Source organism: Panicum virgatum, chromosome 5K, assembly GCF_016808335.1.
Source record: "Panicum virgatum strain AP13 chromosome 5K, P.virgatum_v5, whole genome shotgun sequence".
Taxonomy (NCBI): Eukaryota; Viridiplantae; Streptophyta; class Magnoliopsida; order Poales; family Poaceae; genus Panicum; species Panicum virgatum.
In genome coordinates, this window is record NC_053140.1 from 54,724,419 (window position 1) to 54,739,031 (window position 14,613).

At 45.8% G+C, this 14,613-nt stretch overlaps 1 protein-coding gene across 1 annotated transcript; it reads left to right on the plus strand.

Annotated features, from left to right (window-relative positions):
* The first annotated feature begins 7,288 nt into the window (after positions 1–7,288).
* On the plus strand, positions 7,289–11,137 carry LOC120708671 (laccase-6-like). The gene is made up of 5 exons (XM_039994048.1): positions 7,289–7,743; positions 8,141–8,295; positions 8,408–8,754; positions 8,848–9,840; positions 10,811–11,137. The coding sequence occupies exons 1-5, from the start codon at positions 7,465–7,467 to the stop codon at positions 10,939–10,941; spliced, it is 1,905 nt and encodes a 634-aa protein (XP_039849982.1). The 5' UTR covers positions 7,289–7,464; the 3' UTR covers positions 10,942–11,137.
* Positions 11,138–14,613: the final 3,476 nt, after the last annotated feature.

Genomic DNA, 14,613 nt, shown 5'->3' on the forward strand with positions numbered 1-14,613 from the left:
TGTTCTTGTCAAAGGTGACATCCTTCAAGCCGGTGATCATCCCTCTCTTGTGGGCTTTCTTGAGGTTGCTCATGCCGATATGAGCAATTCTTCTATGCCAAAGCCACCCAAGAGAAGACTTGGTGAAGAGGCATGTCATGGTGGTTGTTTGCTTTGAAGAGAAATCCACCAAATAAATGTTGCCATGCCTAAACCCCGTGAATACCAATGACTTGTCTTTTTCATGAGTTACTACAACACCATTTTTGTCAAAGGCACACGTTAGTCCAAGATCACACAATTGAGCAATAGGAATGAGATTAAAACTAAGTGCTTCTACAAACAAGACATTAGAAATGGATAAATCTTTAGAAATTGCTATTCTACCCAAACCTAAAACTTTTCCCCTTGAATTATCACCATAGGTGACATGTTCATGATCTCCGGGGTCTTCAAGAGTGGTGAACATGCTATCATTGCCGGTCATGTGTTGAGAGCAACCGCTATCAAGTACCCAATGTTTTCCACCGGCTTTGTAGTTCACCTACACACATGAGAATTCACTTTTGAGTTTTAGGAACCCAAACAAGCTTTGGGCCTTGCACATGTGTGACAAGAGCTTTTGGGACCCAAAGTTGCTTGGGGAGCTTCTTCTTTGACTCCTTAGTGAGTTTGCCAACGAATTTGGCCTTCACCTTGCCCTTCACTTTACTCAAGAGAAAATAGTTATTTTGAAACATTGATGAGTAATTCTTGAGTAAATTAGGAAGAGGACGTGATGGTAAAGTGCACTCCCTAGTGTGGATGCCCGGTGACTTGGCAATGTTGGCAATATGAACCAACTTCCTTGATGAAGCTAATCTTGATCTCCGGAGAAGGAGTAGTAGATATGTTTGGCTCCGGAAATGAACCAAGACCATCTCTTGCCATAGTCACGGGCATTGTTGAAGAGAATCTCCTTGTGGATGTATTCTCCTCTTGAGAGCTTCTCCACACTACTCTTGAGGCTTGCTACTTGATCCATCAATTCATTTTCCCTAGAAGGTACAAGCTCAGGCACAGCATTAGTAGCATTTGCATTAATGAGTAGGTCATCACATGAAGTAGAAGCATTGACCTTCTCAATAGTTTCATGAGCAAAGTTCTCAAGACTTGGGTCAATTGCTTCATAGGCAAATTCAAGTTCTTGATACTTGTGAGCCAACTCCCTATGCTCTTGTTTAAGCTTTTTGTGGCTCTCTTCAACTTGCTTAGCAAGTACAAGTGACTCATTGTGCTTTTTGAGCAAGTCATTGTACTTGCCAAGCAAATCGGAGTGGGCAAGCTCTAACTTGGCACGAGTGCTCTCAAGAACCTTAACTTTGCCCTTTTTCCTCTTGATAACGGATGTATACTCATTAATGAGGTTAGTAAACTCATTAGGGTCAAGCTCATCATCACTATCATCTTCACTCTCACATACCTTAGAGTTATCTTTGGCCATGAGGCACATTGGAGGTGGAGGTAGCGATGGTTCTTCATTTGTGAGGGTGATGGTGACGATGTCTTCTTCCTCATCGCTTGACTCTTCGCTTGATGAGACATCGGTCACCCATTCTTTTTTTTCTACCAAGAAGCTTCTCTTGGTGTTGCTCTTTTTCTTTGGGAAGAGCTTGGTCTTCTTGTCATGGCTCTTTTTCTTCCCAAGTTTCTTGTTTTTGTTCTTCCTTTCTTCTTCTTCATCATCGCTTGTATCATGGCGATGCTTGCTCTTGTTATCTTTGTCTCTTTTGTCCGGCTTGGGGCAATTTGGACGGATGTGACCTTTTTCTCCACAATTGTAGCAAATTTTGTTCTTGACATGCATTGGCCGGAACATTTTTCTTTTAGAGTCAAAGTTAAAGCCCTTCTTATTGATCTTGTCATTCAAGCGTGTGAACTTTCTCATCATGAGAGTAAGTTCTCCATCATCTTCAACATCGGATGAGCTTTCATGATGATCATCTTCTTCATCGCTTGAGCTTGATTCTTGCTTGATCATCTTGAGCTTGCGGGATTTGTTTGCCTTGGTCTTTAGAGCAATTGATTTGCTTGAAGTTGGCTCTTCGGACATACCAAGGATACCCATTTCAATGAGCGCGAATTTCGCCCACAAGTTCTCCCACTTCCATTGTGTCAAGATTCTCCTTTTGAAGCATAGCATTAATGATGTTGTACTTGGGCTTCGGGAGGAGCATGAGAATCTTGCGATTGATGGAGCCACTGTCAATTTTGGATATTTCAAGTGCATTAATGTCCTTGACAATGACATTTAAGCGAGAATACATATCATTGCAATTTTCATGAGCTAGCATTTTAAAAGAATCATACTTAGCTCTAAACAAGTGATATTTTTGTTCACGAACTTTTATGGAGCCTTCATGAATTTCAATTAGCTCTTTCCATATATCACTTGCTAAGTCCATGTCCATTTACTCTAGCAAAGACTTCCTCACTAATGGCTCCGAAAATTGCATTTCTAGCCTTTGCATTCCATTTTAATTGCTCCGTGGTGGGAGTTCCGGTGAACCCGGTCTTTGTTGCCAACCACACTTCAGGGGCAATCGCATCAAGCTATGCGGCCATGCGAACTTTCCAATAGGCAAAGTTCTTGCCCTCGAAGTGAGGCGGCGAACCACCCATCTTGACCATAGCTCTAGGCGGTGAAGCCTAATGATCCAAATGAGCAACGAGGCTCTGATACCAATTGAAAGATCGATGGACCAAGAGGGGGGGGTGAATTGGGTCTTTTTCAATTTCTAAAACACAATAAAGCAACTTTAACCTATGCAATGCTAGTAAGGTACCAATTCACCAACCGGATAACTAAGCTACCTACACAAACTATGAGAGATAAAACGAGAAGTAAAGCCTAGCAAGGTAGAGCTAAGTTATGATCTCTAAGTCAAGCATATGAATAAATTGCATGAAAGAAAATGCTTGAATAAAGAGAGTGGACAAGAGACGACCGGATTTTTCTCCGTGGTATCGATGTGTTGGCACACACCCCTAATCCACGTTGTGACACTCACAAAGAGTTTTGTCACCTCCCAAGTCACCGAGACGAGGGCGCTCACTAAGAGTCTCCGTTCACCATCCCGGCGTGGTGGAGATCAAGCCACGTACAATCTTCTTCTCCGGGCTCCCACAATCCTTGGCAAGCTCCGCGAGAAACACCTCGATCACCAAGATCGCCTAGGTGATGCCAATCACCAAGAGTAACAAGCTAGGGCCTTCACTTGAGCAAGAACCGATCACCAAGAACAGATGCACACAAGCTTCTCTCTACTCAAGTCCTTAGTCTTGCTTCTTGATTGATTGAATGAACAAGTATGTCAAAGATGAAGCTCAAGGTGGCTCTCAACAATGTATGAGTATATGAATGTGTCCTGGTGTTAAGAGTAGGCAAAATGACCCATTGGAGGGGTATATATAGGCAGCTCACACGAATAGAGCCGTTGGAGAAAAGCTGCCAGAAAACTGCGTAGCGCCGGTTAATCCGACGATCCTCCAATAGCCAGCGTCGGTTTAACCGATGAATGTAAACTGCCCCTTCTGAAAACTAGCTGTTATAACTTGGGCAGATTAACCGACGTATCATCGGTTTAACCGGTGAGTGTAGTTGTCCACTGATCAACTGAAAAACCAAGTCTCTGGACAACTGCACCGACGTTAACTCAAAACCATCGTCGGTTTAACCGGTGAGTACAACTTCAGAAATCCCTGGAAAAACCATCTCACTGGCCAATTGCACCGACGTCCCAATTCAAACAGCGTCGGTTTAACCGGTGTATAGAACCTTGAAACACCCTGGAAAAACCAACTCTGGACTAATGCACCGACGTTAAATTCAAACACGTCGGTTTAACCGGTGTATTGACTTGTACAGACTCTGCTGACTTCGTTTAACCGACGTATAGAAAAATGAAAGCGTCGGTTAAACCGGTGTAGAGACTTTTTCCTGATTTTGCCTTTTCTGATTTGAGTCTTGATTGAAATCCAAATATTCTTGAGATATAAGTTGAAAACCACTTATTTGAACTTCTGGAAACCTGAGCGACCATAGTGTGCATCCATTTTTGATTGACCATGTCCATGCTCAAGTTACTTGGTCTTAACCCCTCTTAATAGTGCGATCACTACAAAACTATAAAACCTATACTAATCTAAGTGTCCTTCTCAACCTTACGACACTTAGGACAAAAAAGATCCTTAGTCTTGTTATAAACTTGAGTTGAATACGAGATCGCCTTTTTGAATAATGAAATTGAGGGGCCTCTTTTGACATATGATCAAATGAGCGATAATGATCTATTAAGCTGCACAAACTCATTAGTCACAAATAATGGTTGTCATCAATCACCGAAACATATCTTGAGGGCCTAGATGCTTACAAAGCTCCACCCTATGCATGGAGAGATGAAAAAGAAAAATTGTACTAGGTGGTAATTTGAACCAAAAGGCATAGTTTGGGAGTTAAAATAAACCAAAAGATAGTTTAGGAGGTTATTCGGACTTTGGATTTAGTTGAGGGTAGTAATTTAGACTTTTTCCTCTTCTCAACCCATGTGGCCATGTCTGTCACTATTAAAAGTCAGTAAATGTGCGCTGTCTATGGAAATCAAAAACGGAAAAGGTCAGTAGAACCGTGGGCTGGTACGCTACACGGTACCGTAGTAGGTACGGGAGGTGATTTTTTTTTTTTGAAAGAACGCGAGGTGATGCATGGTACGTTATTGTTACGTGCTCTTGAAAAGGACCACACGTACCTGCACACTTTGTGGCCTGCTTTCTTCTTTACCACAAAAAAATTTGACATGACGACAATTACTTGACTGGTGGGTAAATAAAACAACGCAAGTCATACATTTTCTCCATCAAGGTTTCTTTCACCTTGCTTTCCTCGAGCGAGTGCCTAAGAGCCTTTAGCTAATTTGGCTAGATAGCTCCGGTAACACTCTAAGTATCTTCAATTTCCGGTGGAAGCGAATCTCGTAATGATGTTAAAAAAAATCTCCCTAAGCGAGAAATGTTTGGAAGGTTTTCTGGATCGAGAAGCCAAAATCACTTCCTTTTAAGGAACAAACGCGGAGGGAGGGAGGCATGTACCTCCTCCGGTCGAGTTTATTTTTCTTTCCCCAAGCGAGTAATCTAGAGCTTCGTTGCAAAAATCCTTTCAATAGTATCTCCGATCAAGGTCCTTTCATCGACCTTTAAACACATGCACTCCACTAGTGCTGGGGTTCTGCGCTACCAGCTTTGCAGGCAGTGGCAACTGGCAACACAGTCGCACAGAGCTTTCCATCGTTTTTTTTTTGAACGAAAAGTGTTCTCCACCCTCAAGATGTTTTTTGCACTGCGATGATCTCACAAGCTAAATCACTCCTTTTTTTTAATCACTCGGATTACATGCAGCACGCTTATGATAGGCAAGTCATGGAGCGGATAGGTGGAAGTATCGACAAGTTGGTAGAATAATGCGTGTTGCGGATATTTGCAAATCGCTCAGATGCGCGTTGTCGATATTTCCACATATCTGCAACTGGAAAAATCATCATCTGTTTTTGTATCTTCTTTTATTTCTGTTTATATACTATAAAAGTTGAAACAATTGAAACTCTTTCTCACCAAAATTATACCCACCGTACCCTTCACAGAGATCCCACTTGTCAGACCAAAGGTTCGACAAAAAAAGATATAGACTCACGAAATTGATAGAAAAAAAATATTTTCACTAAAATCCTAATACTTTTTACATCAAACATTCATCCACGTCTTGTGTCTGCATTACTTTTCTTTGGTACACACTCTACTTTCTTTTTCACATTCAAACACACATAATTCACGTCGTTATTTGTTTTGAAAGGATACTAATTGACATCATTGTTTTATAGAATAAAAGGCGTGTATTATTTTTGGAAAAAAATATGTGTTTGTCCGCTAGTCAAACTAATAGGAGGAAATTAACCAAACACGCGTGACTTTGGGCCTATTTGGAGGGGCTAAATTTTAGCACCTATTAGCACTTCTTAAAGTTTTTAAGTCTTGGTTAACTTTAGTTCGCCCTATTAGCACTCCTGTTTAGGTATAGTGCTACACATATTGACACTTGAATCCTAACGGGACCATTCTTCAAACGACGCAGGCAACTTTAATTTGCGCCGACTTCAAGAGCAATGCAAAACTGCAAATACATGCTTAATGCAAACTGTGAGTGGCCAAGCGTGGAAGTTCAGACACGATTTGTTGGTGTTGGGTCGACCTAGGCCAAGCTAGCACGAAAGCATATATATAGCACGAAAGTTGCATATGGATGCATGGGCATATGGACGGAGTGTGTTCAAACTGAATGCAGAAGGATTCTCCGATCGAGTATAGGAGAACTGAATAATGATGCTAGCTAGCAGAGATGATGCGTGAGCGTGAATGCCTCTCTCAGCCATCCGTTAAGTGACTGCCAAGGAGTGGTTAATAATTAATAACGATGCTCCCGCAGTAGGTGGCCGGTAGAAATACCCTGCGCTCGTTCTAATACGTTAGGTGCCAAGTCACCACCTGTTTACACTTTACTGCACGGATATAATGTGTTTCTTCTGTTCTGATCCTTTTCAGTGTTAGGAGTACAATGGCGACGTCCCAATTCAAGAGCGAGGATCCCTTCTCGAAGCAAACACCTTACACTGCAACTCTTATGAGAGATTACATATCCAGCTAGTACTGTCAACTCGACAAAACTTATTCCAGAAGGAACGAGAATTGGTGCAGTGTGGTGCTTACTTCTAGTGAAGGATAATTGTATATCTATCATTGACGACCGAGATTGCTTTTGGTCATTCTTTGAAATTTTTACTCTTTAGGTTTGGGATACAGCTAACATACGAGGTAGCCACGATTATTGGTTAGTGAAAAAAGTACAAAACTGAAGTGTGAAGATAGAGATTCCCTCACCCCAACCTCAAAATCTAGTCACAGAAAAGTATGTCAAGAACCCGATAACCGCCACTATTCAACAACAGATACTGTTCATATGTGATATATAATATAGTATAATATAATAATATAGTATAATTGCAGGCATATATGCTCTAATTAAGACTGAGAATTGAAGGAAAAGTAGAGAGCTGAGGAAGTAAGCAAAGCACAAGGCATGACATATATGCAAGTCAAGTACTCAAGTCTAAGAAGCAGCAAGCGTGGTTGTTCAGAAATAGGACTTTCTTACGGTTCCATCATCATTTGGAAAAAGGTGCTCCACAAAGGTCTGTGGCTTTCTTTCGTTCAGAGGCCGTAATCAACAGAACATTCAGCTCCAGCTGCTCAAGGCAAAGGTGCTGCCGGGGTGTTTCAGTCTGAGGATCAGTTGACTTGAAGAGCAGCAGTCTTGGAAGGAAGCACAAGAGGACATTTTCCTTCACCGACGGGTAATAAAGTAAAAGCATTATTACGAGCAACTCAGATAGCAGCCCAATGCCTGACTGCGTCAACTCAGGCGAGTATAAAGGCATTTGGATTGCATTTGTAATCATGGTAGCTAGCTTGTCATTTGTAGCTAAGCTAGTTGTTGCTGTGAGTTTCATTGGCATGCATCGGAGTGAAAAGTCCAGACAGCAGCAAATCATTACTGAGTGCTTGCTGCGGCCTTGCAAATCGCAGCTCGGTATCATGCCGGGTTCTTGGCTGATCCTAGTGTTGGCTGTATCTGCTGCTGCCCTTGCTCATGCTGCTACTGTGGAGCATACCTTCAAGGTACTTTTGCTTTCAATTTTTTCTGGACATTGATCAATGGAAGGTATTTACAAAAATTAAATTAGTATTCAGTGTCACTTTTTGGTATTTGGTCTCACATTTTTGTATCACCAAGTATTTAGTCTAGGTACTTCCAGATATTTTCTACATTGGCTATAGTACGATTCTGTCAGATGGACGGCTCTTATTTTTTTTCAATCATTGTAAAAATTCTCAAAGGAAAAACAGACACTCATCACTGTTAGTTTAGCAATCTTGCTTGCGGCATGTATGACTGACTATGAGAGCATTATTACTAGCTCTGAACCTCAATCATATCAAAGTTTCAGACAAACTGAAGGATAGTTCTTCAAATTGCGTTCAGTTTTGACATTTATCTGAGATACCTCCAATTCAGGTCGGGACATTATCCTGGCCGCGCATCTGCCAGCCGGGGAATTTAAGCATCACCGCCGTGGATGGAGTTCCCGGTCCCGTGATCGAAGCCAGCGAAGGCGACACCGTGGTGGTCCACGTCATCAACGACTCTCCTTACGACGTGACGATCCACTGGTACGCACGCACGAAACTGAACAGCCAACCATGGCCAGGCCACGAGCCCACGATCTCAACAGAAACCATCGCGCCGCCGCCGGAATAATCACCAGCCGCCGTGTGCATGCAGGCACGGCGTGTTCCAGCGGGGCACGCCGTGGGCGGACGGCCCGTCGATGGTGACGCAGTGCCCGATCCGGCAGGGCAGCCGCTACACGTACAGGTTCAGCGTGGCCGGGCAGGAGGGCACGCTGTGGTGGCACGCGCACAGCTCCTTCCTGCGCGCCACCGTGCACGGCGCCCTCATCATCCGCCCCAGCGCCGGCGCGTACCCGTTCCCCAAGCCCGACGGCGAGGCGGTCGTCCTGCTCGGCGAGTGGTGGGACGCCGACATCGCCCTCCTGGAACGCCAAGCCTTCTTGAGCGGCACTCAGATCCCAAGCGCCGACGCGTACACCATCAATGGAAAGCCCAACCGTAAGCCGAGCTAATTAATCGACTTGCCCTGATACGTGTGTCGTGCTCGTCATCGTGTTCATTGATAGCTAGCTACTTGCTGCACGCACGCAGGAACAGAGAAGTTCTCGGTGCGCGGCAACTCGACCTACTTGCTTCGGATCATCAACGCGGCGCTCAACACGGCCTTCTTCTTCAAGGTGGCCGGGCACACGTTCACCGTCGTCGCGGCGGACGCGAGCTACACCACGCCGTACGAAACGGACGTGATCGTCACCGCGCCGGGGCAGACCGTCAACGCGCTCATGGCGGCCGACGCCACCCCGGGCCGCTATTACATGGCGATCTCCTCGTACCAGAGCGCGATGCCCCTGCGGCTGGAGAGCTTCAACGGCGACGTCACCACGGCCGTCGTGGAGTACGTCGGGGCGGCGGCGGCTGCACCTGCCGGCCAGCAGGCGGCGCCGCCGGCGCTGCCCGAGATGCCCGAGCCAACCGACACCACCACGGCTAACCGGTTCTACACCGGCATGACGGCGCGCGTCCTCCCAGGCAGGCCGACCGTCCCGCTCGCCGTCGACACCCGCATGCTCGTCACCGTCGGCCTCGGCCTCTCCTCGTGCCAGCCCGAGCAGACGTCGTGCAACAGGAGCGCCCCGGTGGTCGTGGCCAGCATGAACAACGAGTCGTTCGCCCTCCCGACCACGACGTCGCTGCTCGACGCGCGGTACGGGGGGAGCGCGCCGCACCACGGCGTGTCCACCAGCGACTTCCCCGACCGGCCGCCGGCGGCGTTCGACTACACGAACGCGACGGGGCTGGTGCCGGCGGCGCTGTCGTGGACGGGGAGGCCGACGACCAAGGTGCGGGCGCTGCGGTACAACGCGACGGTGGAGGTGGTGCTGCAGAACACGGCGCTGGTGGCGCGCGAGAGCCACCCGATGCACCTGCACGGGTTCGACTTCTTCGTGCTGGCGCAGGGGTTCGGCAACTACGACGCGGGCGCGGCCTCGGAGCGGCTCAACCTCGTCAACCCGCAGCAGCGGAACACCGTCGCGGTGCCCACCGGCGGGTGGGCCGTCATCCGCTTCGTCGCCGATAACCCAGGTGGAAATCTACGTGCACCGTCCATTTTTTTGCCCCAACAAATATTCTCACGAATTTTACGCCGGATGTTTTGAACTTGCAAACAGCGTTGCACGGCCGCTAACTGAATCGATGTAACAGTTGTACAAAAAAGTCTCGTGTAGTGGTTGGAGCATTAGGAGGTCTAATGAGGTCAGAGATTATCAAGTCAAACTCATGGCAAAATTTTAAACTTAAATGAATTTTATGCGAAATAAAAAAAAGTTTTTGGTTAGGGATTAAAAGGGCTTAGGTTCGTGCCGCAACTGTTGGATTGGGTTTGGGCGGCGACGGCCCACTAACGTAGGATAAGGCAGGCGCAAAAGAATTTGGGCCTACGGCTAGACTGGTCCACGGATGATGATGTGTACAAGACGCAATCCCATTTCCTTTCTCTCTCTTTTTTTTAGATTACATTTTTCTTCTTTATTCGAAAGGTCTAGGTCTCTAGGATGATGCTCTTTTGTCACGTCACGATGTCTTTCTTGCTTCCAAGAACCTTATCTTCGACATGCCCGTGTTTAGTTCCAATGCAAAAAAAATTTGCGATGAAATTTTACTAACTTAAAATACTAAATAAAGTCTATTTACAATTTTTTTTTACAGATGGGTTGTAAATCGCGAGACGAATCTAATGATGCTAATTAATCCATGATTAATCTATAATTAGCAGATGGTTATTGTAGCATCACTGTTGCAAATTATAGATTAAATAGGCTCATTAATTTCGTCTCGCGATTTACAGCCTATTCATACAAACAGTTTTGTAAATAGACTTCATTTAGTACTTCATACATGTGTTAAAACATTCGATGTGACATTTTTTTGTGTTTACGAGGTTTACGGGTAAAAATCTAAACAGAGCCATAAGTTTTTGCACAATGGAGGGACGAAATACGCACGTACAAGCATGCTGACGGGCTACAAAACTATGGCGTCTTGTAACCTGCAGGGATGTGGTTCATGCACTGCCACATCGACTCCCACCTCTCGATCGGCCTGGCCATGGTGTTCGCGGTGGAAGACGGGCCGACTCCGGACACGAAGCTGCCGCCGCCGCCGCCGGACCTGCCGCGCTGCTGAGGCTGTCTGGGCGCGCCGTGTACGTTTCGGCCCTGGAACCAGGCGGACCATGGGTTACCAGCAGAAGAAGACAAGCTGTATACTTCGATGATTCGATTTTATGGGGGGTGACAAAGTGTAAACTACACCCCATTACCCATGTATTTTGCAGCATGTTTTTTATAATCTTAAAATGTGACCCCTGGTTGATTTTGGACCTGCATTTTTTTTAAAAAAAATCTGAGAGCGGTTTCAGTTGGAGGATCCTTCCATCTGAAGCCAGTGCATGTTCTCTTCTCACGAAGAATCTCCGCATCTTCAAAGACCTAAAAGCCCCCCAGCCACGTAGGCTCAAAAATCTCGGCCGTCGGATCGCGCGCGGATGGCTCGGATTGTCTCGGCAATTTTAAAAAAAAACCCCGAACTTCATCAAAATTAATATATAGTGGCTCGGCAATTTTACAAAAAACCCCTCGACTTTTATCAAAATTAATATATAGTCCAGCCCCCACTCAGTTAATTTTATAGAAACCTCCTTGAACTTTGCAGAAATAACATTTGCTCAAGCCACCTCGCAAACAGTTTTACAGCAACCCCCTCGACCTTTATAGAAATACAATTTGAGCCACATCATTTGAAATTTCTCGGGCGTCGGATCGCGCATGGATGACTCGGATTATCGATGAGACTCGACAATTTTATAAAAAATTCCTTGAATTTTATTAAAATTAATATGTAGTCCAGCCTACACTCAGTTAATTTTATAGAAACCCCAGACCTAGGGGGGATTTTGCCCCCCCCCCCATTGAGCCACGTAGGCTCAAAAATCATCATGCGTGGATGGGATAATCTAGAAGGCTCGGCAATTTTACAAAAAACCCCCGAACTTTATCAAAATTAATATATAGTGGCTCGGAAATTTTACAAAAAACCCCCTCAAACTTTATCAAAATTAATATATAGTACAGCCCACACTCAGTTGATTTTATAGAAACCCCCTTGAACTTTGCAGAAATAGCATTTGATCAAGCCACCTCGCAAACAGTTTTACAGCAACCCCCTCGACCTTTATAGAAATACAATTTGAGCCACATCATTCGAAATTTCTCGGCCGTCGGATCGCGCATGGATGGCTCGGATTATCCATGAGACTCGGCAATTTCATAAAAAACCCCTTGAACTTTATTAAAATTAATATGTAATCCAGACCACAGTCAGTTAATTTTATAGAAACCCCCTTGAGCTTCGCTAAAATAGTATTTGCTCAAGACACCTCCCAAACAATTTTACAGTAACCCCCTCGAGCTTCATATAAATACAATTTTAATGAAGCCAACTCTCAAGCAGTTTTATGGAAACCACCGCTAACTTTGAACGAATGCCAGCAGGGCTGCCAATTTTACAAAACTCCCCCAAACTTTATCGAAATTAAACTGCAGTCCAACCACTCCTCTGACAATTTACTGAACCCCCCAGGTTTTCATAAATACCATTTATTCAAGCCACCTCTCCGGCAATTTTATGACAACTGTTTCGATCCAGCCACCTCTCAGGTAATTTTATGACAATCAACCCGCGATCCATGCATTTTTTACAAACCCAAGCTCTACAACACTTAACCCACGCTCGACAGACTTTTACGAAAAGGCCCTAAACTTCCTAAAAATGTACCTATAACCCGAAACTTTGCAGAAAAGGCCCCCCAGATTCATGACGATCAACCCACAACCCCTGCATTCTAACTAAATAATAATACCCTAAAGTTTCTATAAATTAATCCATAGCCTAAAATTTTGTGAAAAACATTCACAGCCTCCATACCAATCACTGAGCTACAGGTCATGGCGCGGCAACGCCGCGCCAGTCTTTCTAGTTTTACTCCGTACCTATTTGGAGCTTTACTTTCGCTACCTCCTAAAAATGTCCATACTAAAAATTAAACAATCAAGCGAATGCCATGAGAACAATCAAGGATGGAGCTGACAAATCAACAAGGACCAGAATGTGACAGTTCAGAGGTGGATGGGGCCTTGTATTGTGATAAATGCAAGCAACGCCCAGCCCACATTCCTACTGTATTTTCACAAGCTCAGACTACACCTGCTGCCATGTTTTGTTTCTTCTCCGAGCAGCCAACCGTACACGGAGACCCGGCGCCGTGCGTAGCCGTCGGGGTCGTGCACGGGAGGGCGCCGTCGCCCCAGCTGTCCATTCAGGGGTTCAGTGCTGGTACACTCTGGCCGCCCTCGGACGCATCCGCCGGGCAAACGGTGGGGTGGATGGAGCTTTATGATGAATCCTCGCCCGTAGCTTAGGCATCACGGCGTTATCCCGTGAAGATAGGCTGCTCCCCGGGATCAACACGGCCACAGGATTTTCAGGCCATTTTTCTCCCCCTCTTTTGGATGCCATCGGATGCGGTACTGATGTGCAGGTCTTGTTTTGTATTGGCCCGTGATGCCGATGCGTGACTGTAATGGCAACGTCTTGGGCAGTTCCTGTGCAGAGAGGCACGGGAGGTTCTCTGCTTCGCATCACAGGGCTAAACTAATGAGCTCCTTTTCATCTGCCTGACCTTTTGTTCACCTGCTCCACAGTCCACCACCCTATGTATACCTCCAGCTGGTCTGCACTCTGCTCGAGTAGAGTATAGTAGAGTGTCTTAATCTCTGACAGCACATCAGTGCCATATGTGAATGTGCACCAAAATTTTCAACTCTCTGAGACAGAATATGGGGGGAAACACTTGTTTTTTAATAGGAAACGGTTGTCTAGTAGCAAAGCTCCACGGTTGCAAGATTCAAGTAGCTGGCTAGGGTTACCTGGTTCAGGCGCAAAGTTCAAGTACACCTCAGCTTGAGAGCTGCTTTCCTTGACCCGAAACGCGATTTAGGACACTGAGAGAAACGCGATTAGCTATTCCTGCAATGATGGTTTCCCAGCCCTAATTCTTTTCCCGCTGCTTCCCCTGATTGCAAGACCTAGCTCGTACGCCAACCGTGACAGTTCGTCAGAAAACTACATTCCCGTTGCTCGTGTCATTGTGTGCGGATGTAAAACTCCTGATTGGCCCTGATGAAAGCGGCAGTGCGGACGTGTCGAAAGTTCTAGCCAGGAAAAGAGAGCTCGACGCTGTTCCATTGGATTTGCAATGGATTTGATTCTGCAACAAGTGCCTTGCGTGCGCCTTGGCGCGCGTAATTTATTGAATTGTTTCCGTTTGGCAATATAAGTTTATATAGAGGTTTGTAGTAGATGTATAGACAAATGGATATATATAGATAGAAATAGGATATTTATTTTTAAAGCAAAGAAGGCAAAAAAATAGTAGCTGAAATCCGACATCTCAATCTCGCCGTCGAAGGCGGCCGGGAGCGGTCCTGGGGCATCTTCTCACCATGCAATGCGCGGCTATCATGCCCGACCTGCGGCACCACAGCGTGCCGGAGCGAGGCCGGGTTGCCCGCCGGTGACGGCATAAACTCGCCGCACCCGTCGAGGGCGTGCCCGGCGGCCCGCACAAACTCGCCGCGTGGCTCTCCGGCCTAGCTTCACTGCCGTCGTTGCAGTAGAGCACACACCCATTCGGAGGCCACCAAAATTACCAGTCGAGAGTTCTAGACTCAGATATTTTGCATTGACCGAATGGATAGCTGACTCGTGGACCATTCGTGTCTCAAGGCCTCAAAGATA